A 25586-nucleotide genomic window follows, 5' to 3' on the forward strand; every position below is an offset into this window, starting at 1 on the left:
AAATTTTTATCAAATAAGAGTTTGATTTTTCCAAGCTCTTCTTGACCTAGATGAAGTAGGTTCTAATATGTTCTGTTTAGACTCCACAGGACATACACCAAGGTTTCTTACCATGTCAGGCAAGTATCTTGCTTTAAAACTAAAAAAGCAAACAAACAAACAGAAAGAATGTATCATTAGAAATAAGTCAAAGTTATAGGAAGTACACTTTTCAAGGTATTTAGTTCGCTGCAAAAGTAATTGCGGTTTAAAAGGTCTAAAAAAATTGCACAAACTGCAATATCATTTGTACCAACCTAATATTTGCTTAAATACCTATTTTTCAAAAAGTCCTTTTCTTGGAGTTTATAACGTTAATATTGTTATCCTGAATTGTTAACTAGAGATTGCATGAAGTGTCCATTAGTTACTAATCATCTTGTTTCCTAACCCCTTCAGCCGAGCATTGAATTGGAAGATCCTGTTCCTAACAAAGCTTTAGGAATGGATTTGGTGCAACCCTTCAGACCAGGTACTCTTTGTAATACCAATTTAATTTTGGGAAGGAGTACGCAAGGACATGTGACATGCTTGCAGTCTTCTCTTTCTCATTCCTTTTTTTTGTTACAAATTTAATTGAAGGATTTGACATAAATAACGTGATGTCATTGTTGGTACCGGTGTTTGAGAAAAGGTATTCACAGGAATAAGAAAATGAGATTTTAAATTGGTGACTTCACTAAGATGGTTCTCCGTTTGTTCCATAGCCTAAATGTCCCAGTTTAAAATCCCTGTACTTAATAGCGTTACCAGAGGTCAATTATCACACTGGAAGATTTTTCCAGCGTTTTCAAATGGTCATTTGAATTTTGACGTTTACCCAAGTAAGCTTCAGTTGCTACCATGACAATTGTTTTTAACTTTACTTCCTCTTAGTGTTGTGACACTGATGGTCTTAAGACAACCAGATGTTCTGCTGAGCAGACACTGGCTATGTGTGTACATGCGCCTATGGTGTCTTCGATTATTAAAAATGGGAGAAGTAGTTAATGGTAATGAATATTTGGTAGACACAATCTTTGAAAACAGGAATTCTGAAGCTTTTGTGCCTTGGGATGCTTTTATGCGATTAAAAATTATTGAGCATTCCAAAGAACATTTTTAAGTCGGTAGGCTCCATACATAGTGACAATATTAGAAATAAAAACTGAACAATTTAAAATAGGAGCACACACAGTCATGCATTCTGTGAGCCATTGGAGCTACGACCCAGTAACCGTAGACCTATGATGTCACCATCAGAGCTGTGATATCACGGCTGTGGAAAACTCTACTGTACACTTAGAAGAGAATGAGAGTGAAAATGGCAAATGACATTCAGTATTTCTGTGAAAATAGTTTTGACCTTTTCGGGCCCCTCGACTGACAGACCTTGGGACTTCACGGATTCTCACATGACATTGGAAACCACCGTCTTAAATGATGTATGGGCTTCCTGGATGTGAAGTGATAAAAGAGGCTTTAAAGCTTCACTTCTACAGTGTGGTTTTCTTTCACTTGTCTCGTAGATTTAAGCTGAGATTTTGTTTAAAAAGCAAAAGGAAAATGTTTTGTTATGTATTTGTTTTCTGTCTCATGGTGCCCTGTATTCTTTGGAGCTAATGTATACCTAGTTTGATCGTATTTTTTTTTAAGATATTTTTTTTTTTTATTGGGGAAGGGGAACAGGACTTTATTGGGGAACAGTGTGTACTTCCAAGCCTTTTTCCAAGTCAAGTTGTTGTCCTTTCAGTCTTAGTTGTGGATGGTGCAGCTCAGCTCCAGGTCCAGTTGCCATTAGTAGTTGCAGGGGGCGTAGCCCACCTGCGGGACTCGAGGAACTGAACCGACAACCTTGTGGTTGAGAGTCCACTGGCCCATGTGGGAATCGAACCGGCAGCCTTCGGAGTTAGGAGCATGGAGCTCTAATCACTTGAGCCACCGGTCTGGCCCTGATCGTATTTTTAATTGGAAACCATATGGTCACCCAAGCCTGTCATTTTTCATTTGAATTTCAATTTCCTAAGGCTTAAAAAATGAATTCTGAAGCTATTGGAGCATTTAGAAAAGACTATTGTCTTGTAATAAGTAATTTCTTATTTGAAATAGTACGATTCATTGAAAGTTGTTTTAAACCCATGTTTGTCACACATATTTAAACTTAAGCGGTTAGACATAACTTTTGATAATGACAAAAAAATTCACACCCACACCATTTTAACTATTAAGAAGAAAAGCTTTAATTGGAAACACATTATATAACAGAAATTGCTGAGTGACAATACTTAATTCAGCTTAACTTACGTGAATGGCAAGTATAGGACACCTAAAATAAAATGCACTCTAAAGGAGTAGAGTGTTTGGGAGAAAGGAGGACGTGGGACTGCTTCTCTGAAGAAGGACGTTTTACAAGATGGTCAGCTTTGTGTTATTTTTACCTCCTCATAAACGAAAATTTTATTTTCAGATTCTTCCAGCTGGAATGCTACTTCTTTGATTTCCAATCATGGAACTTGTCAAAGTTCCGGGGATTCGAAATTTGATGATAAAGGGCCATTTGCCACACACTCAATGAGAAAACCTCTGTCAGCATCCACACAGTTTGGACAGATGGCCGTAATAGACAAACGAAAGACGCAGGTTGTAGGTGTGTTCCTCTTACATAATTCTTCCCTCCATGACTGGTGTGAATCACAGCCACCAGGAAACAGAGAAAGCAAAGAAGGAAATAAAAAAACAAAGAGTTCAACCCTAGCCCGCCTCTGTATAGGTTGATCGTAGTTCTGACTTTCCTACAGTCATTTTGTAGCAAAATCTGCTTTATGTTTACTCTGTTTACACAACTTACAGCCAAATAGAATAACTTTTAGCAGGACATTGGCATTCTTCCTCAATCAGAGTAACATAAGGAAATAAGAAAGGGAATAAGGAGAAAGTGTGATTCCATTTAGACTAGTATTTAGCGTACACTGGGGAGTATATATGCATACATACACACATATATAGATAGGTACATACGTATATATGTATATATATATATATATGTGCATATGTGTATGTGTATGAATATATATTAATATATATATGTGTGTATACATACACACACACACACACACACACACAGAGAGACATACAGCAGAGGAAGTAAAAGTTCTTCATGTATTAATTGCCCACCAGTTGTATCAGTAACATTCACTCTACTATAGTCTTCAGGGGTGTTCCCAAAGAAACATTTTTACATCACTTGAATCGGACGCTTTGAAAGTTCTGTGTTTTTCTATTGTGTATTTACAATGTATGTAAATTTTTTCTTTAACAGTGGATGAGTGTCCTAAATGCGACCCTGCAAGCAGGTAGGATTTTATGGATTTCTAAAATTGCATGTTAACTAAGAAACTGCCGAGAGAAGCCAGTAAGCTTTAATGAGTGTTCTGCTCTGGCCTAGACCCTATACTATGTGCCTACCATTCGTTATCCCAGGTCGTCGGCACAGTAGATTCGCAAAGTAGCTGTGCTGTTCGGCCTAGTTTTTATTCATTAGACGAGTGTGGTTCCGGGAGGTGGATTAACTGACCCCTGGTTCCATTGTTACCAAGAGGCTGACCTGTGATGTGTCCTTCAGCCTGCTTGGCTTCCCAAGTCCGTTCTCTTGTCCCTCAGCCTGTACTGAGAAGTGCCTGGACAGGTCTGGATTCAAGATTCAGGTGCACGTCAGGTGGCCTCAGAGAGTCCCGTTTAGTGATGCCTTAGTGCTGATTTAGAAGTTTCCTACCAAGCCCAGTTAGCCCAAGCTCTTGTCTGAATGTACTTGACAGTTGCAGCAGTCACGAGAACCTTGTTTTCACCATCAGTGTTTAGGGCAGATCTCAGTTCACTGTGGCCACAGAACCACAGGTTGTACATAAGCAAGACCTAATCAGATAAATGTTTTCAGGGATAATGCGACGTACACTTCTTGGGATGAATCGTTGTTCTGTAAGTGAAGATCATCTATGTATAGACCATGTTGTGTTAATGCAGCACAAATTGAGATGATATTTCTAATTGATTCCTCTACTGACTGACTTCCCAGCCTGTGTTTCCCTTCTGGCTAATACCTTTCCCTTGTTGTAGGAAGTTTTTTCTCTTTTTCCAGAGTCTTTCTTCCCTCTTCCATGAGTTTTCTTGATTTTTTTCCCCTTTTTCTCTGCATTCTCGGGGTATTATTGTTGCCGTTGTTGTGTTATTTTTTTCCACTTCTGCCAGCTAAGTGTTCTCCATTTTTCTTGACAGAATCAAAAGTACATAGAATTCCAGGTGTTAAAGGAATGTTATCAATTAATTATTTAAAACACCCCCTAGTACTTCATGCTGCCATTAATGTTTTGGTCAAGTGGTTGATCACATGAGGAGTTTGAGCCCCAAGAGATTAAAGTGACTTATTTGAGTACAGTGAGTGATGAAATGAGATTAAGTGTAGGTTTCTAAGCCCAGTACACTTCCTTCTTTATCATCCTTTGGGTGAGGGTTTAATTATGGAAAGGTCTAGTGAATGCAGTGGAAGAGGATAAGAATGGAATTAGCAGGGGAATCCAAGTCTCAATAGGACCAACACTGGGTTGGAATAGGAATAAGGCTTTTAGAATAGAGATCAGAGATCAGATAAGGGAAAAGAGATCAGAATAGTAGGGTATGACAAGGTAAAGAGAAATTACAAACAAGAAGGACACCGGATGTTGGTAGTTGTCTAAAGAAGCAGATTAAAGTAATGGGTTCAAGGGCGTCTGAACAGGTTGGTGCTTTTTCGTTTGTTGAATTGGAGGAACCAGCAAAATTTAAGGTTGTATGAAAACATATTAAACCTTTGAGACTGTGGAAACATTCTCTTTATAGCAAGTAGGAATGTGGTATCATCCACCTGCACCCGAAATTACAGAGGGGGTCCCCTCGAGTCCAAAGGCACTGGAGATTGCTGAACTACATAGATCTATGGCCCACGGCCGGTGTCTCGTCACCTCCACCTCTTTGCCCAACGCGCTGATGTCCTTCCCATGGAGATGGAGGGTTGGGCAGAGGGAGGACTGATTGTGAAAACAGTAATGGAGTTGGGTAGGTGGTAACATGCCTGTGTTGGGAGTGGATGACTGAGGCTCCATTTAGCTTGTTTTCCAGGAACAGCGACATAGAGAACTCCTACTGTGGGTCATTTGAGCCCAACCTTGTTTCAGGAGTCTATGCCTTCGTAGGCTGAAGTTTTCAAGGTTGGAGATTGCCAGGAAGCTGTGCGGACAAGTGATCTGGGAGTGGGGAGGCTAACAACGTACATATTTGTTCTTTGACTTTTGTACATGTAAGTTGCAAACATTTCATGCATTTCAGGGACCTCACTGTAGTGTTTTTGAGTGAAAGCAAGGAATGGGGTGAGTTTAGTAACTGCTTTCTATGTTAAAGAAGCAAGACTGCCGTTTGTGACCCACACAGATTAATCTTTGAACCAGGGACAGACCGTGGAGAAGGCTCAGTGTATCGTTCTACCTTGATTTAGGTCATTGCTTTTGTCCCAGTTCAGGTTCCTCTTGTCAGCTATTAATTGCGTTTTCAATTCAGCCCTGGGGACTTTTGGTGAAAACAAGGTACTCTCAGGTGTTGCCAACATGTTTGCTGTCGTTCTTTGTAATGGAAACCTGGAGTGTATCTTCATTAAATATTGCACGAGTTGGGAGTGGTGGAGGCAGCAATAGATAACTGATAGCTTTTCTAGAACATCGTCTAAATTTTAATCATATCAAGAAACTTCATTTCCTATGCAGATAGCTGAATTTTACTCCTTTTGTTGTTGTTGTTTTTGTAAAGGAATGCACTCACTGTTTTTGTTGTGTATTTTTACCCTAAAGTCTTTCCTGGAAACCTGGCAGGAATGATTCACGGGCTCTATCAGACGATGGACTCTTGGATGTTGGTACCAAGGTAAAAGGCTCCTGTGTGAAATTAACTTTTTTACTCAGAATTTAGTTTTGTGTAGCACTTGTAAAATTTAATAGTGTTCCCCCTATCATTGTTTTATGTTTGTAATGGAAAATTTGTCACTGTGAACCATTTTATAAAATATCACCACTTGAGGGTTTTTTTCCTTTAAATTAAAGTTTATTGGGGTGCAATTGTTAATAAAGTGACATGGATTTCAGGTGTACAATTCTGTAATATATTATCTATATCTCACATTGTGTGGTCACCAGCCAGTCAGTTCTCTTTCCATCACCCCATTAGACCCCATTTAGCAATAGTTTTATTTCATCTTTACTTACCACCGAATACTATTCCATTATTTATATGTACCACAACTTCTTTATCCGTTCATCTATCGAAGGACGTTTTGGTTGTTTCCGTTGTCTTACCCACCGTAAGTAAAGCTGCAATGAACACTGGAGCACACTTGTCTTTATGATTAAAAGTTTTCAGATTATTTGAGTAGATACCCAGGAGAGAGATTGCTGGGTCATGTGGTAATTCTATTTGTAATTTCTTGAGGAACCTCCACACTGCCTTCCATAGCGGCTGCACCAGCCAGCATTCCCCCCAACAGTGTATGAGGGTTCCTTTTTCTCCACAGCCTCTCCAACACTTGTTACTATTTGTCTTGTTGATGATAGCCATTCTGAATGGGGTGAGGTGATATCTCATTGTGGTTTTTATTTGCATTTCTCTGATGATTAGTGATGTGGAGCTTTTTTTCATATGTCTATTTGCCATTTGTATGTCCTCTTTGGAGAAATGTCTCTTCAGGTCCTCTGCCCATTTTTCAATCGGGTTGTTTGTTTGGTTTTTTGTGTTGAGTTTCATGAGTTCCTTGTATATTTTGGATATTAGCCCCTTATCGGAGGCACTGTTTGCAAACTTTTTCACCCATTCAGTTGGTTGCCTCTTTATTTTATCGATGGTTTCTTTTGCTGTGCAGAAGCTTTTAAGTTTCATATAGTCCCATTCATTTATTTGAGCTTTTACTTCCATTGCCTTTGGAGTCATAAAATTCATAAAATGCTCTTTGAACCCAAGGTCCATAAGTTTAGTAACTATGTTTTCTTCAATGCAGTTTATTGTGTCAGGTCTTATGCTTAAGTCTTTGATCCATTTTGAATTAATTTTGGTACACGGTGACAGATTTCAGCCCTGTTTTATTCTTTTGCATGTGGTTTTCCAATTCTACCAGCACCATTTATCGAAGGAGCTGTCTTTTCTCCATTGTATGCTTTTTGCTTCTTTGTCAAAAATTGTCTGTCCATATTTATGTGGGTTTATTTCTGGGATCTCAATTCTATTCCATTGGTCTATGTGTCTGTTTTTCTGCCCATACCATGTTGTTTTGATTATTATTGCCCTTTAGTACAAGCTAAAGTCAGGGAGTTTGATACCTCCAGCATTGTTCTTTTTGCTTAGGATTCCTTTGGCTGTTGATGTCTTTTGTGGTTCGATACAAATCTGATGATTTTTTTGTTCTATTTTTTAAAATGTGCTATTGGGATTTTGATGGAGATTGCATTAAATCTGTATATTGTTTTGGTAATACGGGCATTTTAACTATGTAGATTGTTCCAATCCATGAGCATGGAATGTCTATCCATTTCTTTGTGTCTTCTTCAATTTCTTTTAAAAATGTCTTATAGTTTTCAGCATATAAATCCTTCACATCCTTGGTTAAGTTTAATCCTAGGTGTTTTATACTTTTTCTTGCAATTGCAAAAGGAATTGTTCTTTTGCTTTCTTTTTCTGAGATTTCATTGTTAGTATATAGGAATACAATGGACTTTTGTACATTGATTTTGTAGCCAGCAACTTTACTGTATTAGTTGATTGTTTTCAATGGCTTTTTGGTGGAGTTTTAGGGTTTTCTATATATAGCATCATGTCATCTGCAAAGAGTGACAATTTAATTTCTTCATTCCCAATTTGGATGCCTTTTACTTATTTGTCTTGCCTGATTGCTCTGGCGAGGACTTCCAACACTATCCTTAAAAGCAGAGGTGATAGGGGACAGCCCTGCGGTGTTCCTGAACGTAGAGAAAAGAGCTTCAGTTTTTCATCATGAATTATGAGATTAGCTGAGGGTTTGTCATATATGGCCTTTATTATGTTCAAGTATTTTACTTCTATACCTATTTTATTAAGTGATCCAATCATAAATGGATGTTGTATCTTGTCAAATGCTTTTTCTGCATCAATTGATATAATTATATGATTTTTGTCCTTTATTTTGTTTATGGGATGAATCACATTGATGGATTTCTGAATGTTGAACCATCCTTGTGCACCTGGGATGAATCTGCTTGGTCATGATGAATAATCTTTTTAGCATATTGTTGCATTCGATTTGTTAGCATTTTTCTTAGGATTTTTGCATCTGCATTCATCAGAGATAATAGTCTGTAGTTTTCTTTTTTTGTGTTATCCTTACCAGGTTTTGGTATCGGTAATGTTGGCCTCATAAAATGATTTAGGGAGTATTGTCTCTTCTTCAATTTTTTGGAAGAGTTTGAGTAGGACAGGTATTATATCCTCTTTGTAGATTTGGTGGAATTCACTAGTGAAGCCATCGGGTCCTGGACTTTTGCTTCTGGGAAGGTTTTGAATGACTGATTCAATTTCCTCAGTGGTGATCGATCTATTTAGATTTTCCAGTTCTTTATGATTCAGCCTAGGAAGGCTATATGTTTCCAAGGACCTGTCCATTTCTTCTAGGTTATTGAATTTGGTGGCATGTAGCCCCTCATAGTATTCCTGGATGATGCTTTGTGTTTCGGTGGCGTCCGTGATAACTTCCCTTCTCATTTCTCATTTTATTAGTCTTTCTTTATCTTACTGAGTCTACCAAGGGTTTGTCAATTGTATTAATCTTTTCAAAGAACCAGCTCTTTGTCACATTAATTTTTTCTATTCTCTTTTTGTTCTCTGTTTCATTTAGTTCTGCTCTGATTTTTATTGTTTTCTTTCTGCTGCTGACATTCAGTTTCATTTGTTCTTCTTTTTCTAGCTCCATAAGATGTAAAGATGAAGTTATCTATTTGGGATTTTTCTTATTTCTTGAGATAGGCCTGTAATGATATAAATTTCCCTCTTAAAACTGCTTTCGCTGCATCCGCAAAATTTTGGTAGGATGTATTTTCATTTTCCTTTGTTTCTATGTATCTTTTTTTCTTCTGTAAGATAGTTTTTGTTTTTTTATTTTTTTTGAAGCTTTTCATTGTTCCCTTTCCAGTTTACTGTTTTTTTGGTTTTTCACATTCTTTTATTTGTTTCAGGTGCACAAAACAATGTAATAGCTAGACATGTATCATTTATATCCCTCACACAGTCATAACCCCCTCTCCCCTCCACTGCCTCTCTGACATCTCACACAGCCATTACATTTCCACTGTCTCTATTCTTAATGCTGTACTCCACTTCTTGTAACTATATGTAATATATATGTAATATATATATTTATATAAGATATATATATAGTATGTATATATATTTTTTATATAAAATATGTATATGTATTATATGTATATGTAAATTGTACTTGACATTCATTATTCAGCTTCAGATGTACAGTGCAGTGATCAGCCATCTACATCATCCCTGAGGTGGTCTCCCTAATGAGACAAGTATCCATTGGATACCCTACAAAATCTTTACGAAATTATTGATTACATTCCCCAAATTGACTCTCGTATCCCCGTGGCACTCTTGTGGTTACCAACTGTTCATTCTGATCCCCTCACTTTCCCCCTAATCCCCACCCCCTCATCTAGCAACCCTCAGTTTTTCCTCTGTGTCTTTGAGACTGTTTCTGATTAGTTCATTCATTTATTATTTTCTTTAGATTCCCCATATGAGATCATATGGTATTTGTCTTTCTCTGTCTGACTTATTTCACTTAATATAATGTTCTCTAGGTCCATCCATATTGTTGCATGGTAAGATTTCATTCTTCTTCATGGCTGAGAAATACTCCATTGTATAACTGTACCAGTTTCTTAATCCAATCGTTTACCAATGGGCATTTCGATTGTTTCCATGTTTTGGCTATTGTGTATAGTGCTGCAATAAAGATAGTGGTGTATAAATTTTTTTGAATTAGAGTTTTGGATTTCTCCGGATAGATACCTAGGAGTGGAATTGCTGGGTCATAGGGTAGTTCCATTCTCAGATTTTTGAGATACCTCCATACTGTTTTCCATAGTGGCTGCACCAATCTGCAATCCCACCAACAGTGCACAAGCGTTCCCTTTTCTCCACATCCAGGCCAACACTTGTTGTTTGTTGATTTGTTGATGAAAGCCATTTTGACTTGGGTGAGGTTGTATCTCATTGCGGTTTTTATTTGCATTTCTCTAATGATTAGTGAAGTTGAGCATTTTTCATATGTCTGTTTCCCATCTGTATGTCCTTTTTAAAAAAATTACTCTCCATGTCCTCTACACATTTTTTAACTGGGTTGTTTGTTATTTTGGAGTTCAGTTGACTGAGATTTTTTATAAATATGGGATTTTAACCCCTTATCAGATATATCATTGGCAAATATCTTCTCCATTCAGTAGGATCCCTTTTTTTTATTATCATTTTTTTATTTTTTATAGTTTTATTTTATTTTATTTTATTTTATTTTTACATCCCTCACACCGTGAACCCCCCTCCCCCCAGCCACCACCCCCCCGACCTCACACTGATCCATCACATTATACACCTAAAATTATAGTTGGCATTCATTAATGTCCAGCCTCTGGTGTACAATGCCATGACCAGGCATCCACAGCATCCCTGAGGTGGTCTCCCAAACAGGACACATGTCCATCGGACACCCAACAAAATCCCCAAACACTATTGAATAAGTTCCCCAAAGTAATTCTCAAAAAACCCTGAGGCCATCCTGTGGTCACCAGCCGCCCCCCAATCCCTTCACCCTTCCCCCCATCCCCAACCCCCTCCCCCCCGCCCATGTAACAACTCTCGGTTTTTTGTGTCCCCAAAACTGTTTCTGATTAGTTCATACACATATTCTTTTCTTTAGATTCCGCATATAAGTGAGATCATATGGTACTTGTCTTTCTCTTTCTGACTTATTTCACTTAACATAATGTTCTCTAGATCCATCCATGTTGTTGCAAATGATAAGATTTCTTTTTTCTTTATGGCTGCGTAGTACTCCATTGTATAAATGTACCACAGCTTCTTAATCCAGTCATCGACCGATGGGCATTTCGGTTGTTTCCATATCTTGGCTATTGTGTAAAGTGCTGCAATAAACATAGAAGTGCATACAGATTTTTGAATTGGAGCTTTGGATTTCTCCGGGTAGATGCCTAGGAGTGGAATTACTGGATCATAGGGTAGTTCCATTTTCAGATTCCTGAGATACCTCCATACTGTTTTCCATAGTGGCTGCACTGATCTGCAATCCCACCAACAGTGCACTAGCGTTCCCCTTTCTCCACATCCCCGCCAGCATTTGTTGTTTGTTGATTTATTGATAATAGCCATTTTGACTGGGGTGAGGTGGTATCTCATTGTGGTTTTGATTTGCATTTCTCTGATGGTTAGTGAGGTTGAGCATTTCTTCATATGTCTTCTTGCCTTCTGTATGTCCTTTTTAGAAAAATGTCTCCTCAAGTCCTCTGCCCATTTTTTAATTGGGTTGTTTGTTTTTTTGGAGTTGAGTTGAGTAAGTTTTTTATAGATTTGTGATATTAATCCCTTATCAGATATATCATTGGCAAATATCTTTTCCCATTCAGTAGGATCCCTTTTTGTTTTATTGATGGTTTCCTTTGCTGTGAAAAAAACTTTTTAGTTTGATGTGATCCCACATGATTATTTTTTCTCTTACTTCTCTTGGCTGAGAGGATGTATCAGTAAAAATCTTACTCCAGGTAATGTCTTTAAAGTTTCTTCCTATATTTTCTTCTAGAAATTTTATGGTTTCAGATCTTACACTTATGTCTTTAATGCATTTTGAATTTATTCTTGTATATCGTGTAAGGAAGTGGTCCAGCTTCATTCTTTTGCATGTGTCTGTCCAGGTTCGCCAACACCATTTATTGAATAGACTGTCTTTACCCCACCATAAATTCTTGCTTCCATTGTCATAGATTGAATGACAATATAGGCATGGATTTATTGCTGGGCTCTCTATTGTGTTCCATTGATCAATGTATCTGTTTTTATACCAGTATCGTGGTGTTTGATTACTGTAGCCTTGTAGTATAATTTGATGTCAGGTATCGTTATACCTCCCACTTTATTCCTATTTCTCAAGATTGCCGAGGCCAACCAGGATCTTTTATGGTTCCATATAAATTTCAGGATTATACGTTCTATTCCTGTGAAAACCATCCTTGGTAATATGATGGAAATTGCGTTGAATTCGTATGTTGCCTTAGGCAGTATGGACATTTTCACTCTATTAATTCTTCTTATCCATGAGCATAGTATGTGCTTCCATCTATTTGTATCCTCTTTAATTTCTTTCTTCAGTGTCTTATAATTTTCTGAGTATAGATGTTTTACTTCTTTCATTAAATTTATTCCCAGGTATTTTATAGTCTTTGGAGCAATTGTAAATGGGATTCTTTTCTTAATTTCTCCTGATATTTTATTATTGGTATATACACATGCAACTGATTTCTGAATATTAATTTTGTATCCTGCTACTTTACTAAATACATTGATCAGTTCTAATGGTTTTTTGGTGGAGTCTTTAGGGTTCTCTCTATATAGTATCATGTCATCTGCATATAATAACAATTTTACTTCCTCCTTACCAATTTGGATGCCTTTTATTTATTTTTCTTGTCTGATTGCTGTGGCTAGGACTTCCAGCACTATGTTGAATAGAAGTGGAGAAAGTGGGAAACCTTGCCTTGTTCCTGATCTTAAGGGGAATATTTTAGCTTTTCCCCATTGAGTGTGATGTTAGCTGTGGGTTTATCATATATGGTCTCTATTATGTTGAGATATGGTCTCTCTATTCCCATTTTCTTAAGAGTTTTTATCATAAATGGCTGCTGGATTTTGTCAAATGCTTTTTCTGCATCTAATTGATATGATCATATGATTTTTATTTTTTATTTTGTTAATGTGGTGTATCACGTTAATTGATTTGCGGATGTTGAACCACCCTTGCATACCAGGAATGAATCCCCCTTGATCATAGTGTATGATTTTTTTAATGTATTGCATAATCCTGTTCAGTAATATTTTGTGGAGGGTTTTTGCATCTATGTTCTTTAGAGATACAGGCCTATAGTTTTTTGTTTGTTTGTTTGTTTTTTGTAGTGTCTTTGTCTGATTTGGGGATCAGAGTGATAGTGGCCTCGTAAAAAGGTTTTGGGAGCCTTCCCTCCTTCTGAATTTTTTGGAATAGCTTGAGGAGAATAGGTGATAATTCTTTTTTGAATGTTTTGTAAAATTCACCTGTAAAGCCATCTGGTCCAGCACTTTTGTTTGTTGGGAACTTGTTGATTACTGATTCAACTTCCCTGGTGGTAATCAGTCTATTCAGGTTTACCATTTCTTCTTCTTTTTTTTTTTTAATTTATTTATTGGGGTGACAATTGTTAATGAAATTACATAATTTCAGGTGTACAATTCCGTATTACACCATCAACAAATCCCATTGTGTGTTCACCACCCAGAGTCAGCTCTCCTTCCATCACCATATATTTGATCCCCCTTACCCTCATCTCCCTCCCCCCACCCCCCTTACCCTCTGGTAACCACTAAAATATGTCTGTGTCTATGAGTTCTTGTTTCTCATTTGTTTGTCTTGTTTTTGGTTTATATACCACATATCAGTGAAATCATAGGGTTCTCTGCTTTTTCTGTCTGACTTATTTCGCTTAGCATTATGTTCTCAAGATCCATCCATGTTGTCAGAAATGTTCCTATATCATCTTTCCTTAACGCTGAATAGTATTCCATTGTGTATATATACCACAACTTCTTTATCCATTCATCTATCGAAGGACATTTTGGTTGTTTTCATGTCTTGGCCACTGTAAACAAAGCTGCAATGAACATTGGAGTACATGTGTCTCTATAGAGAAATGCTTTTATATTTTTGGGGTAGATACCCAGGAGAGCGATTGCTGGGTCATATGGTAATTCTATTCGTAATTTCTTGAGGAACCTCCACACTGCCTTCCATAGCGGCTGCACCAGTCTGCATTCCCACCAACAGTGTATGAGGGTTCCTTTTTCTCCACAGCCTCTCCAACACTTGTTGCTATTTGTCTTGTTGATGATAGCCATTCTGACTGGGGTGAGGTGATATCTCATTGTGGTTTTTATTTGCATTTCTCTGATGATTAGTGATATTGAGCATTTTTTCATATGTCTATTTGCCATTTCTAAGTCCTCTTTAGAGAAATGTCTCTTTAGGTCCTCTGCCCATTTTTCAATTGGGTTGTTCGTTTTTTTGTTGTTGAGTTTCATGAGTTCCTTGTATATTTTGGATATTAGACCCTTATCGGAGGAACTATTTGCAAAAATCTTCTCCCATTCAGTCGGTAGCCTCTTTATTTTGTCGATGGTTTCTTTTGCTGTGCAGAAACTTTTAAGTTTCATATAGTCCCATTTGTTTATTTTATCTTTTACTTCCATTGCCTTTGGAGTCAAATTCATAAAATGCTCTTTGAACCCAAGGTCCATAAGTTTAGTACCTATGTTTTCTTCTATGCAGTTTATTGTGTCAGGTCTTATGCTTAAGTCTTTGATCCATTTTGAAATAATTTTGGTACATGGTGACAGATAACAGTCCAGTTTCATTTTTTTGCACGTGGCTATCCAATTCTCCCAGCACCATTTATTGAAGAGGCTGTCTTTTCTCCATTGTATGTTTTTAGCTTCTTTGTCAAAAATTATCTGTCCATATTTATGTGGTTTTATTTCTGGGTTCTCAATTCTATTCCATTGGTCTATGTGTCTGTTTTTCCGCCAATACCATGCTGTTTTGATTATCGTAGCCCTGTAGTACAAGCTAAAGTCAGGCAGTGTGATACCTCCAGCACTGTTCTTTTTTCTTAAGATTGCTTTGGCTATTCGGGGTCTTTTGTGGTTCCAAACAAATCTGATGATTTTTTGTTCTATTTCTTTAAAAAATGCCATTGGGATTTTGATGGGGATTGCATTAAATCTGTATATTGCTTTGGGTAATATGGCCATTTTAACTATGTTGATTCTTCCAAGCCATGAGCACGGAATGTCCTTCCATTTCTTTGTGTCATCTTCAATTTCTTTCAAAAATGTCTTATAGTTTTCAGCATATAAATCCTTCACATCCTTGGTTAAATTTATTCCTAGGTATTTTATTCTTTTTGCTGCAATTGCAAAGGGAATTGTTTTTTGTATTTCTTTTTCTGAGAGTTCATTGTTAGTATATAGGAATGCAATGGACTTTTGTACGTTGATTTTGTAGCCAGCAACTTTACTGTATTCATTGATTGTTTCTAACAGCTTTTTGGTGGAGTCTTTAGGGTTTTCTATATATAGCATCATATCATCTGCAAAGAGTGATATTTTAACTTCTTCATTCCCAATTTGGATGCCTTTTATTTCTTTCTCTTGCCTGATAGCTCTGGCAAGGACTTCCAACACTATGTTGAAAAGCAGAGGTGACAGGGGACAGCCCTGTCGTGTTCCTGAATGTAGAGCAAAGGGCTTCAGTTTTTCACCATTAATTATGAGATTAGCTGAAGGCTTGTCATAGATTGCCTTTATTATGTTGAGGTATTTTCCTTCTATACCTATTTTATTAAGTGTTTTAATCATAAATGGATGTTGTATCTTGTCAAATGCTTTTTCTGCATCAATTGATGGAATCATATGATTTTTGTCCTTTATTTTGTTTATGTGATGTATCACATTGATGGATTTGCGGATGTTGAACCATCCTTGTGCCCCGGGGATGAACCCCACTTGGTCATGATGAATAATCTTTTTAATGCATTATTGTATTCGATTTGCTAAAATTTTGTTTAGGATTTTTGCATCAGTATTCATCAGAGATATAGGTCTGTAGTTTTCTTTTTTTGTGTTGTCCTTACCAGGTTTTGGTATCAGGGTAATGTTGGCCTCATAAAATGAGTTAGGGAGTACTGACTCTTCTTCAATTTTTTGGAAGAGTTTGAGCAGGATTGGTATTAGATCCTCTTTGAAGGTTTGGTAGAATTCACTAGTGAAGCCATCTGGTCCTGGACTTTTGCTTTTCAGAAGGTTTTGGATGACTGATTCAATGTCTTTACTGGTGATCGGTCTGTTTAGGTTTTCCAGTTCTTCACGGTTCAGCCTTGGAAGGCTATTTGTTTCTAAGAACTTGTCCATTTCTTCTAGGTTATTAAATTTGGTGGCATATAGTCCTTCATAGTATTCTTGGATGATCCTTTGTATTTCTGTGGTGTCCGTGATAACTTCCCCTTTCTCATTTCTGATTTTGTTAATTAGTGTCTTCTCTCTTTTTATCTTAGTGAGTCTAGCCAAGGGTTTCTCGATTTTATTAATGTTTTCAAAGAACCAGCTCTTTGTCACATTAATTTTTTCTATTGTCTTTTTGTTCTCTATTTCATTTAGCTCTGCTCTGATTTTTGTTATTTCCTTTCTTCTGCTGACTTTGGGTTTCACTTGTTCTTCTTTTTCTAGTTCTTTGAGGTGTAACATGAGGTTGTTTATTTGGGATTTTTCTTGTTTCTTGCGATAGGCCTGTAATGATATAAATTTCCCTCTTATAACTGCTTTCGCCGCATCCCAAAAATTTTGGTAGGATGTATTTTCATTGTCATTTGTTTCTATGTATCTTTTGATCTCTCCTCTAATTTCTTCTTTGACCCAGTCGTTCTTTAAAAGTATGTTGTTTAATCTCCATGTATTTGTGTTTCTTTTTGCTTTCTCATCGCAGTTGATATCCAATTTCAAAGCCTTGTGATCAGAGAATATGCTTGGTATGATTTCAATCTTCTTAAATTTGCTGAGGCTGCTTTTATGTCCCAATATATGGTCTATCCTTGAGAATGTTCCATGTACACTCGAAAAGAATGTATAGTCTGATGTTTTAGGATGAAGTGCTCTATATATGTCAATGATGTCCATTTCATTTAATGTGTCATTTAGGGCTGCAATTTCGTTATTTATTTTCTGTTTGGATGATCTATCCATAGCTGTCAATGATGTATTTAAGTCCCCTAGTATAATTGTGTTTTGGTCAATTTCTCCCTTTAGTTCTGTTAGTAGTTGCTTGGTGTATTTTGGTGCTCCCTGATTGGGGGCATAAATATTGATGACTGTTATGTCTTCTTGTTGTATAGTCCCCTTTACCATTATGAAATGTCCATCTTTGTCTCTTGTTATCTTTTTCACCCTGAAGTCTGTTTCATCTGATATCATTATGGCTACACCTGATTTTCTCTGGGTACCATTTGCTTGGAGTGCCAATTTCCACCCTTTCACTTTGAGTCTATGCTTGTCCTTGTAGCTGAGATGTGTCTCTTGGAGACAGCATATGGTTGGGTTTAGTTTTTTGATCCAATCTGCTACTCTGTGTCTCTTTATTGGTGAGTTCAGTCCATTTACATTTAGGGTGATTATTGATATGTGAGGATTTCCTGTCATTCTGTCTTTAGTTTTCTGGTAAGGCTGTGTCTCCATTGTTTCTTTGCCTTTTTGTTGTTGTCTATTATTTCTGTGTGGTGGTATTCTATGATGTTTCCCTCTGTTTCTTCTTTTATTACAGTATATATTTCAGTTCTGGATTTTTTTTGAGTGGTTACCCTTAAGATTATGTAAAAGAAAGTTTGATATTTAGAGTATTCCATTTTCTTCAGCACGCTTACTTTCTCCATTCCCATATTCCGGTTCAGGCCTTTACGCTCCCCCTTTTTATGTTTCGGTTGCCACAAATTGTCCCTGTTGATGGTGGTCTAATAGCCTCCTTTAGTATTTCTTGTAGTGCAGGTCTTGTATTAGAAAATTCCCTCAGCTTCTGTATGTCTGGAAAGGTCTTTATTCCTCCTTCATATCTAAAGGATATCTTTGCTGGATATATTATTCTTGGCTCATGATTTCTCTCTTTCAGTAGTTTGAATATTTGGTTCCACTCCCTCCTGGCTTGTAGAGTTTCTGCTGAAAAATCGGATGATAATCTAATGGGCTTTCCTTTGTAGGTTACCGTCTTCTTTTCCCTGGCTGCCTTGAGGATTCTTTCTTTGGAGTTAATTTTAGACAGCTTGAATACAATGTGTCTTGGAGAAGGCCTGTTGGTATTGAGGTAATTAGGTGTTCTATTTGCTTCTTGGATTCGAGGATCCAGTTCTGTCCACAAATTTGGGAAGTGCTCATTGACAATTTCTTTGAGTATATTCTCTGTTCCCTTCTCTCTTTCTTCTCCTTCTGGTATGCCCATTATTCTTATATTGCTCTTTCTGATGGAGTCAGAAAGTTCTTGTAGAGTTCTTTCATTTCTTTTAAGTCTCAAGTCTCTTTCTTCTTCCATCTGTGTAATTTCCAGGTTTCTATCTTCGATGTCACTGATTCTTTCTTCCATCTGGTCAACTCTACTACCTAAGCTGGTTATTTCATTCTTAATTTCTTCTATTGAGTTCTTAATCTCCAGAAATTCCATTTGATTCTTTTTTAAAATTTCAATCTCTTTCGTAAAATGCTCATGTTGTTCTTTGATTGCGTTTCTGAGTTCATTAAATTGCCTTTCTGTGTTTTCTTGCATCTCTTTGAGGGTTTTCAGAACTGCAATCTTGAATTCTCTATCATTTAAGTCACATATTTCCATATCTCTAAGTTCTTTTTCTGGAGACTTTTCACTTTCTTTTTGAGCTGTCTTGTTGCCTTGGTTATTCATGGCAATTACTGATTTATTATTTCTCTTTCTAGACATCTACAGGAGTGGCTTCTTCAACAGGTTGATAGGAAGAGGTCTCTCTGACACAGTAGTGCTATACTTTCTCTGCAGTTTTCCAGCTTCTCACACAATGGGGGGATTCCCTGGGAGACGGGCCTCTCCTCTGTTAACAGTTCACCTGGGTCATAGGGTGTCAAATCCCTGTGGGGGTGCGGAGAGCTTTTGAAGTTCCAAAGCTCTTTCTGCACCAGATTCAGAGCCCGTATGTTTCAGCAGTTCTGTTTACTCCTGCAGGGATCCGCCCAGATAGGTGGGGCCAGGGGCGGGGTGAGTTGTGAGAGGTGGCCCAGTTGTGAGAGGTGGCCCAGGTGAGTGTGTGGTGGTGGCGGCGACCACCACCACAGCCGGTCCTGCTTCCACAGCTCCCTCCCCTTTGCCGTAACTAGTTGGGCTGCGAATCTGTTTCTGCGGTCCACAGTTCTCAGAACAGCAAAGATCCTGTCCTTGTGATCTGACACTGCTAGTTTATCGCTTCTAGCACCGGGCAGGTGGGGGTGGGGCGAGCTCTGGGAGGGTAGGGAGGGGCGGCTAGTCTCTGTGCCTAAGGCTTTTGTTCTCTGCTCGGCAGTGAGGGCTTAACCACAGTTTTCAGCCTTCTTCCCTCAGTCTTTTCTCCGAGGTCTGCCGTGAACGTTGGGTTCAGCTGTGCTATATGCTGCCCCCTCAGCCCTGTGGGCCGTAAGCCGAGCCCTAGCAGTCCGAGTCCTTCCCTCTCCCGCAGCTGTGGTAGTTCCGGGATGCAGCGAGCTCGGAGCACTGAGCTAGGTCTTTGTCCTGCGCCCGCGGGGCTCCGTCCCGCACTTCTCCCTTCCCTCTTCCCCCGCTCGCGCGATTCACCCACCTGGAGGTGAATTCAGTAGTGGACCTCTTCGTCTTGCCTGTCTGCTGTGCAGGGAGTCCTTTGTGGAGTTATTGTTGTCCGATTAGTTGTAAATTCCAGGAGAGCTTTACAGAGGCTCACCTCACGCTGCCATTTTGATCAAGACTCTCACCATTTCTTCTTGAGTTAGCCTTGGAAGGATGTATGCTTCTAGAAAATTTTCTATTTCTTCCAGATTGTCTAATTTGTTGGCATATAGATGCTGATAGTAATTTCTTAAATATTTTTGTATTTCTGTGGTGTCTGTTGTCACTTCTCCTCTTTCATTTCTGATTTTATTAATTTGGGTCCTCTCTCTCTCTCTTTTTGATAAGTCTGGCTAAAGGTTTGTTGACTTTGTTTATTTTGTCTAAAAAACAACTCTTGGATTCATTGATGTTTTTTATTGTTTTTCTGGTTTCTATTTCATTTATTTCCGCTCTGACCTTTATTATGTCCCTCTTTGTACTCCCTTTGCGGTTATTTTGCTGTTCTTTGTCCTGATCCCTTAAGTGTGAAAATAAACTGTTGATTAGTGATTTTTTTGGTTTCTTTAGGTAGGCCTGCAATGCTGTGAATTTCCCTCCTAGGACTGTTTTCGCTGCATCCCATAGATTTGGTTTGTCATGTTTTGATTTTCATTTGTCTCGAGACATGTTTTGATTTCTTCCTTGATCTCATTGTTGATCCATTCATTATTTAGTAACATGTTATTCATGCTCCATGAATTTGTGTGTCTTCCAGTTTTTTTCCTGTAGTTGATTTCTGATTTTATAGCGCTGTGGTCAGAGAAGACAATTGGTATGATTTCAATTTTCTTACATTAATCAAGACTTGTTTTCTGGCCTAACACGTGGTGTATCTTGGAAAATGTCCCGTGTGCGCTTGAGAAGAACGTGTATTCTGCAGCTTTGGGGTGAAATTCTCTGAAAATGTTGATTAAATACAAATGGTCCAATGTGTCATTTAAGGCCATTGTTTCCATATTGATTTTCTGTCTGGAATACCTGTCCCTTGTCAGAGGTGTGTTGAAGTCCCCTACTATGATAATATTACTGTTGAGTTCTGTCATTATGTCAGTAAATATCTGTTTTATATATTTAGGTGCTCCTCTGTTGGGTGCATAGATGTTTACTAGGGTTATGTACTCTTGTCGGACCAATTCCTTTACTATGTATAGTGCCCATCTTTGTCTTTTAATATATTCTTCAGTTTAAAGTCTATTTTGTCAGATATAAGTATTGCAACTCCAGCTTTTTTCTCATTTCTGTTTGCATGAAATATCTTACTCCAAGCCATCACTTTCAGCCTGTGTGTGTCTTTTGATCTGAGGTGAGTCTCTTGTCTACAGCATATACAAGGGTCTTGCTTTCTTATCCACTCAGCCACCCTATGTCTCTTGATTGGAGCATATAATCCGTTTGCATTTAAAGTGATTATTGATAGGTACATAGTTATTGCCATTTTTAAATTTGTAGTTAGATTGTTTTCATCTTTCTTCTGTTTATAGAAGCCCTTTTAATATTTCCTGCGATGCTGCCTTAGTGGTAATAAATTCCTTTAGCTTATTCTTTTCTGGGAAGCTCTTTATCTCTCCTTCAATTTTAAATGATAGCCTTGCTGGATAAAGCAATCTAGGTTGTAGGCCCTTGTTTTTCATCATTTTGAGTACCTCCTGCCCCTCCCTCCTGGCCTGCAATGTTTCTGTAGAAAAGTCATTTGATAGTCTTACAGGAGTTCCCTTGTATTTAACTTGCTATCTTTCTCTTGCTGCTTTTAGGATTCTGTCTTTGTCTTTAATCTTTACCGTGTTAACTGTAATGTGTCTTGGTGTGGGCCTGTTTGGGTTTATCCTGGTTGGAACTCTCTGCACTTCCTGGAGTTATACGTCGGTTTCCTTCACCAGGTTAGGGAAGTTTTCAGACATTATAACTTCAAATATGTTCTCGATCCCTTGCTTCCTTTCTTCACCTTCTGGTATTGCTGTGATGCGCATGTTGTTGCACTTGATGTTATCCCAGAGGACTCTTAAGCCATTTTCGTTGTTTTTTACTCTTTTTTCTTTTTGTTGTTCCATGTGGGTGATCTCTGCTGACTTGTCTTCATGTCGCTGATTCGATCCTCTGCTTCATCTAGCCTGCTGTAATTCCTTCAAATGGGTTCTTTATTTCAGTTATTGTATTCCTTAGTTCTAACTGGTTGTTCATTATGATTTCTCCATCCTTCTTTATGTCGTCACTAAACCCCTTCAGTATTCTTATCATCAGTGTTCTGAACTCTGTCTCTGACAGGTTGGTTACCTGTATTTCATTTGGTTCCAATTCTGGAGGTTTCTTCTGTTCTTTTATTTGGGACATGTTTCTTTGTTTCCCCATTCTGGCTGACTCTCTGTGTTTGCTTTGATGTATTAGGTAGGTCCCTTATGGGTCTTTGTTTTTATTGGTTATCTTACGTAGTATGCGTCCTTTATATTTGACTTGCATGACTTTCTTCTTCTCCTCTGCGTGTGCACCAAAGGTGACTCTCGTTTTGTGTATATTGTCCTGTTAAAGTTGATCTTGAATTGCTTTTGGCTGGTCAGTAGGTGGGATTGACTCCTAGGCTGACTAGTTGTGAGACTTGGCTCTGCCCACAGTGGTAGTTCTGCTGAGTGAGGGTTGACTGCTCAAATGAGGCTTGGCCCCTATGGGCTCTTGTGCCTGTAGAGAATTCCTTCTGGGTGTGTCACTTGTAGGTCAAACCCGATAATACTCTAACTTGGTCTGGAGTCGGCCTCAGGGTGTTTTGAATCTTGTGCCTCTTGAGCTGGGCCCTGGTGTAGAGCAATTTCAGAACAAAGCAAATCACCCAGCACAACAGCAACACCAACAGCAAAGAAAAAACAAATACACCCATGTAAAAACAACTGATAACCCACACTCAACACCGGCAAAAATATCAAAAATACACAAACAAAACAAAACCAAAAAAGCAGCGTCAGTCTTTGCTTAAGCCTACCAAGTAATCTCCAGGTTGTCCTCTCCTGTACCAAAGAGTCCTCTGCGTCTTGGGCAGGCAGAGATGCTCACCTGGTGCCCAGAGTGACCCTGGGACGGCAGTTTTAGATGTGTGGTGCCATAAATTCTGAATGTCAGTTTTTACAAAGTCAGTGCATTTTCCTCTCTTGCCTGCACATATGCGCACTGAGAGTAACACAGCCAGCCCTGTGCCCAGGTCTCCTGAGTCTTAGGGTACTTCTTCCCTATGTGTGTGTGGAGGGCAGGAGATTTCTGAGTTGATGAAAGCCCAGAGCTGCGTCTGCCACCTACTGCTGATCCCTGGGAGTGCCTCCGCAGTTGTAATTGCCCTGCCCTAGGCAGGCCAGAAAAGGTGAGAGCTGGAGATGGAGGAGTCTTCTCTCTCCCAACCCAGTAGCGTCACACTCTTCCCAGCCTCTTCCCTGAGTCAGAGCTGCAAACCGGGTCCTCCCAGATCCTGAGTGCTCTGACTCCTCTGTAAACTGACACTGCTCTTCAGTTCAGGGGCCAGCTTGAGTCTCTGGAAAGGCAGGGGTAGGATTGGGAGAGTGGGCGGAGGGGCCCAGGTGTGTTGATCATGTCCTTTGTCCGACCTAGGGCCCAGCTGGAGGTCTCAGCTGAGGTGACTGCCTCAAATGCTGGATATGCTGCTCTCTTGGCAGGAGAGATCAGCTGTGGGATGCAGGGAAAGAGCCTATGTCTTGGCTCTTGTGGTCTCTGTTCTGTCCTGGGATCCTCTGTGTCTCCACAGCCGCAGATGCGGGCTGAGGTCGCCACTCCGCCCCCTTCTGTCTTCCCCTGCTCGCCCAATTTGCCCACCTTCAAGTAATCCTCGAACGAGTCTCTTACCTTTTCTGTGTGATGAGCAGAGTCCATTGACCTGGTCAAAGAAGAAATAAGAGGATAGATCAAAAGATACATAGAAGAATGACATCATAGGAATGGCAGCAGTCGCTGCTGCCATTCGTATGATGTCACTCTTCGCTGCTGCCATTCGTATGATGTCACTCTTCGCTGCTGCCATTCCTATGATGTCACTCTTCTATGTATCTTTTGATCTATCCTCTTATTTCTTCTTTGACCAGGTCGTTCTTTAAAAGTATGTTGTTTAATCTCTATGTATTTGTGGTTTTTCCTGCTTTCTTTTTGCAGTTGATATCCAATTTCAAAGCCTTGTGATCAGAGAATATGTTTGTTTGGTATGATTTCCATCTTCTTAAATTTGCTGAGGCTAGTTTTATGTCCCAATAGATGATCTATCCTTGAGAATGTTCCATGTACACTCGAAAAGAATGTTTAGTCTGATGTTTTAGGATGAAGTGCTCTATAAATGTCAGTTATGTCTAGTTCATCTAATGTGTCATTTAGGGCTGCTATTTATTTATTTATTTTGTTTGAATGATCTATCCATAGCTGTCAATGATGTGTTTAACTCCCCTAGTATAATTGTGTTTTGGTCCATTTCTCCCTTTAGTTCTGTTAGTAGTTTCTTGGTATATCTTGGTGCTCCCTGATTGGGGGCAGAAATATTGATGACTGTTATGTCTTCTTGTTGTATAGTCCCCTTCATCATTATGAAATGTCCATCTTTGTCTCTTGTTACCTTTTTTATCCTGAAGTCTGTTTCATCTGATATCAATCAGTATGGTTACACCTGACTTTCTCTGGATACCATTTGCTTGGAGTGTCAATTTCCATCCTTTCACGTTGAGTCTATGTTTGTCCTTGTAGCTGAGATGTGCCTCTTGGAGGCAGCATATGGTTGGGTTTAGTTTTTTGATCCAATCAGCTACTCTGTGCCTTTCTATTGGTGAGTTCAATCCATTTACATTTAGGGTGATTATTGATATGTGAGGATTTCCTATCATTCTATCTTTTCTTTTCTGGTAAGACTGTGTCTCCATTGTTTCTTTGCCTTTTCGTTGTTGTCTCTTATTTCTATGTGGTGGTATTCTATGATTTTTCCCTCTGTTTCTTCGTTTATTACATTATGTATTTCAGTTCTGGATTTTTTTTGAGTGGTTACCATTAAGTTTATGTAAAAGAAAGTTTGCTATTTAGAGTATTCCATTTTCTTCAGCATGCTTACTTTCTCCATTCCCATTTTCCGGTTCAGACCTTTACTCTCCCCACTTTTATGTTTTGGTTGCCACAAATTGTCCCTGTTGATGGTGGTCGAATAGCCTCCTTCAGCATTTCTTGTAGTGTAGGTCATGTATTAGAAAATTCTCTCAGCTTCTGTATGTCTGGAAAGGTCTTTATTTCTCCTTCATATCTAAAAGATGTTTTTGCTGGATATATTATTCTTGGCTCATAATTTCTCTCTTTCAATAGTTTGAATATTTGGTTCCACTCCCTCTTGACTCGTAGAGTTTCTGCTAAAGAAATCTGATGATAATCTAATGGGCCTTCCTTTGTAGGTTACCATCTTCTTTTCCCTGGCTGCCTTGAGGATTCTTTCTTTGTCATTGATTTTTGACAGCTTCAATATAATGTGCCTTGGAGAAGGCCTGTTGGGGTTGAGATAATTAGGTGTTCCATTTGTTTCTTGGATTTAAGGATCCAGTTCTTTCCATAAGTTTGGGAAGTTCTTATCAACTACTTGTTTACATATATTCTCTGTTCCCTTCTCTCTTTCTTCCCCTTCTGGTATGCCCATTATTCTTATATTGCTCTTTCTGATGGAGTCAGAAAGTTCTTGTAGAGTTCTTTCATTTCTTTTAAGTCTCAAGTCTCTTTCTTCTTCCATCCCTGTGATTTCCAGATTTCTAGC

The 25586-nt window shown here is 38.6% G+C and overlaps 1 protein-coding gene across 13 annotated transcripts in view; it reads left to right on the plus strand.

Annotated features, from left to right (window-relative positions):
• LOC308495690 (ankyrin repeat domain-containing protein 26-like) overlaps nt 1-25586 on the plus strand; it is a 90998-nt gene that overhangs the window by 57595 nt on the left and 7817 nt on the right. For 7 of the 13 annotated variants that reach the window (XM_081080666.1, XM_081080669.1, XM_081080660.1 and 4 more), the window contains 3 exons: nt 439-511; nt 3338-3371; nt 5892-5964. In XM_081080666.1, the coding sequence (XP_080936792.1) occupies nt 439-511; nt 3338-3371; nt 5892-5964 (180 nt within the window). Of the gene's footprint in view, nt 1-438; nt 512-2485; nt 2666-3337; nt 3372-5891; nt 5965-25586 lie in introns of all 13 variants that reach the window. The other 6 variants (XM_081080658.1, XM_081080664.1, XM_081080667.1 and 3 more) reach the window with 1 other exon arrangement.

Source organism: Rhinolophus hipposideros, assembly GCF_964194185.1.
Source record: "Rhinolophus hipposideros genome assembly, contig: HAP1_SCAFFOLD_140, whole genome shotgun sequence".
Taxonomy (NCBI): Eukaryota; Metazoa; Chordata; class Mammalia; order Chiroptera; family Rhinolophidae; genus Rhinolophus; species Rhinolophus hipposideros.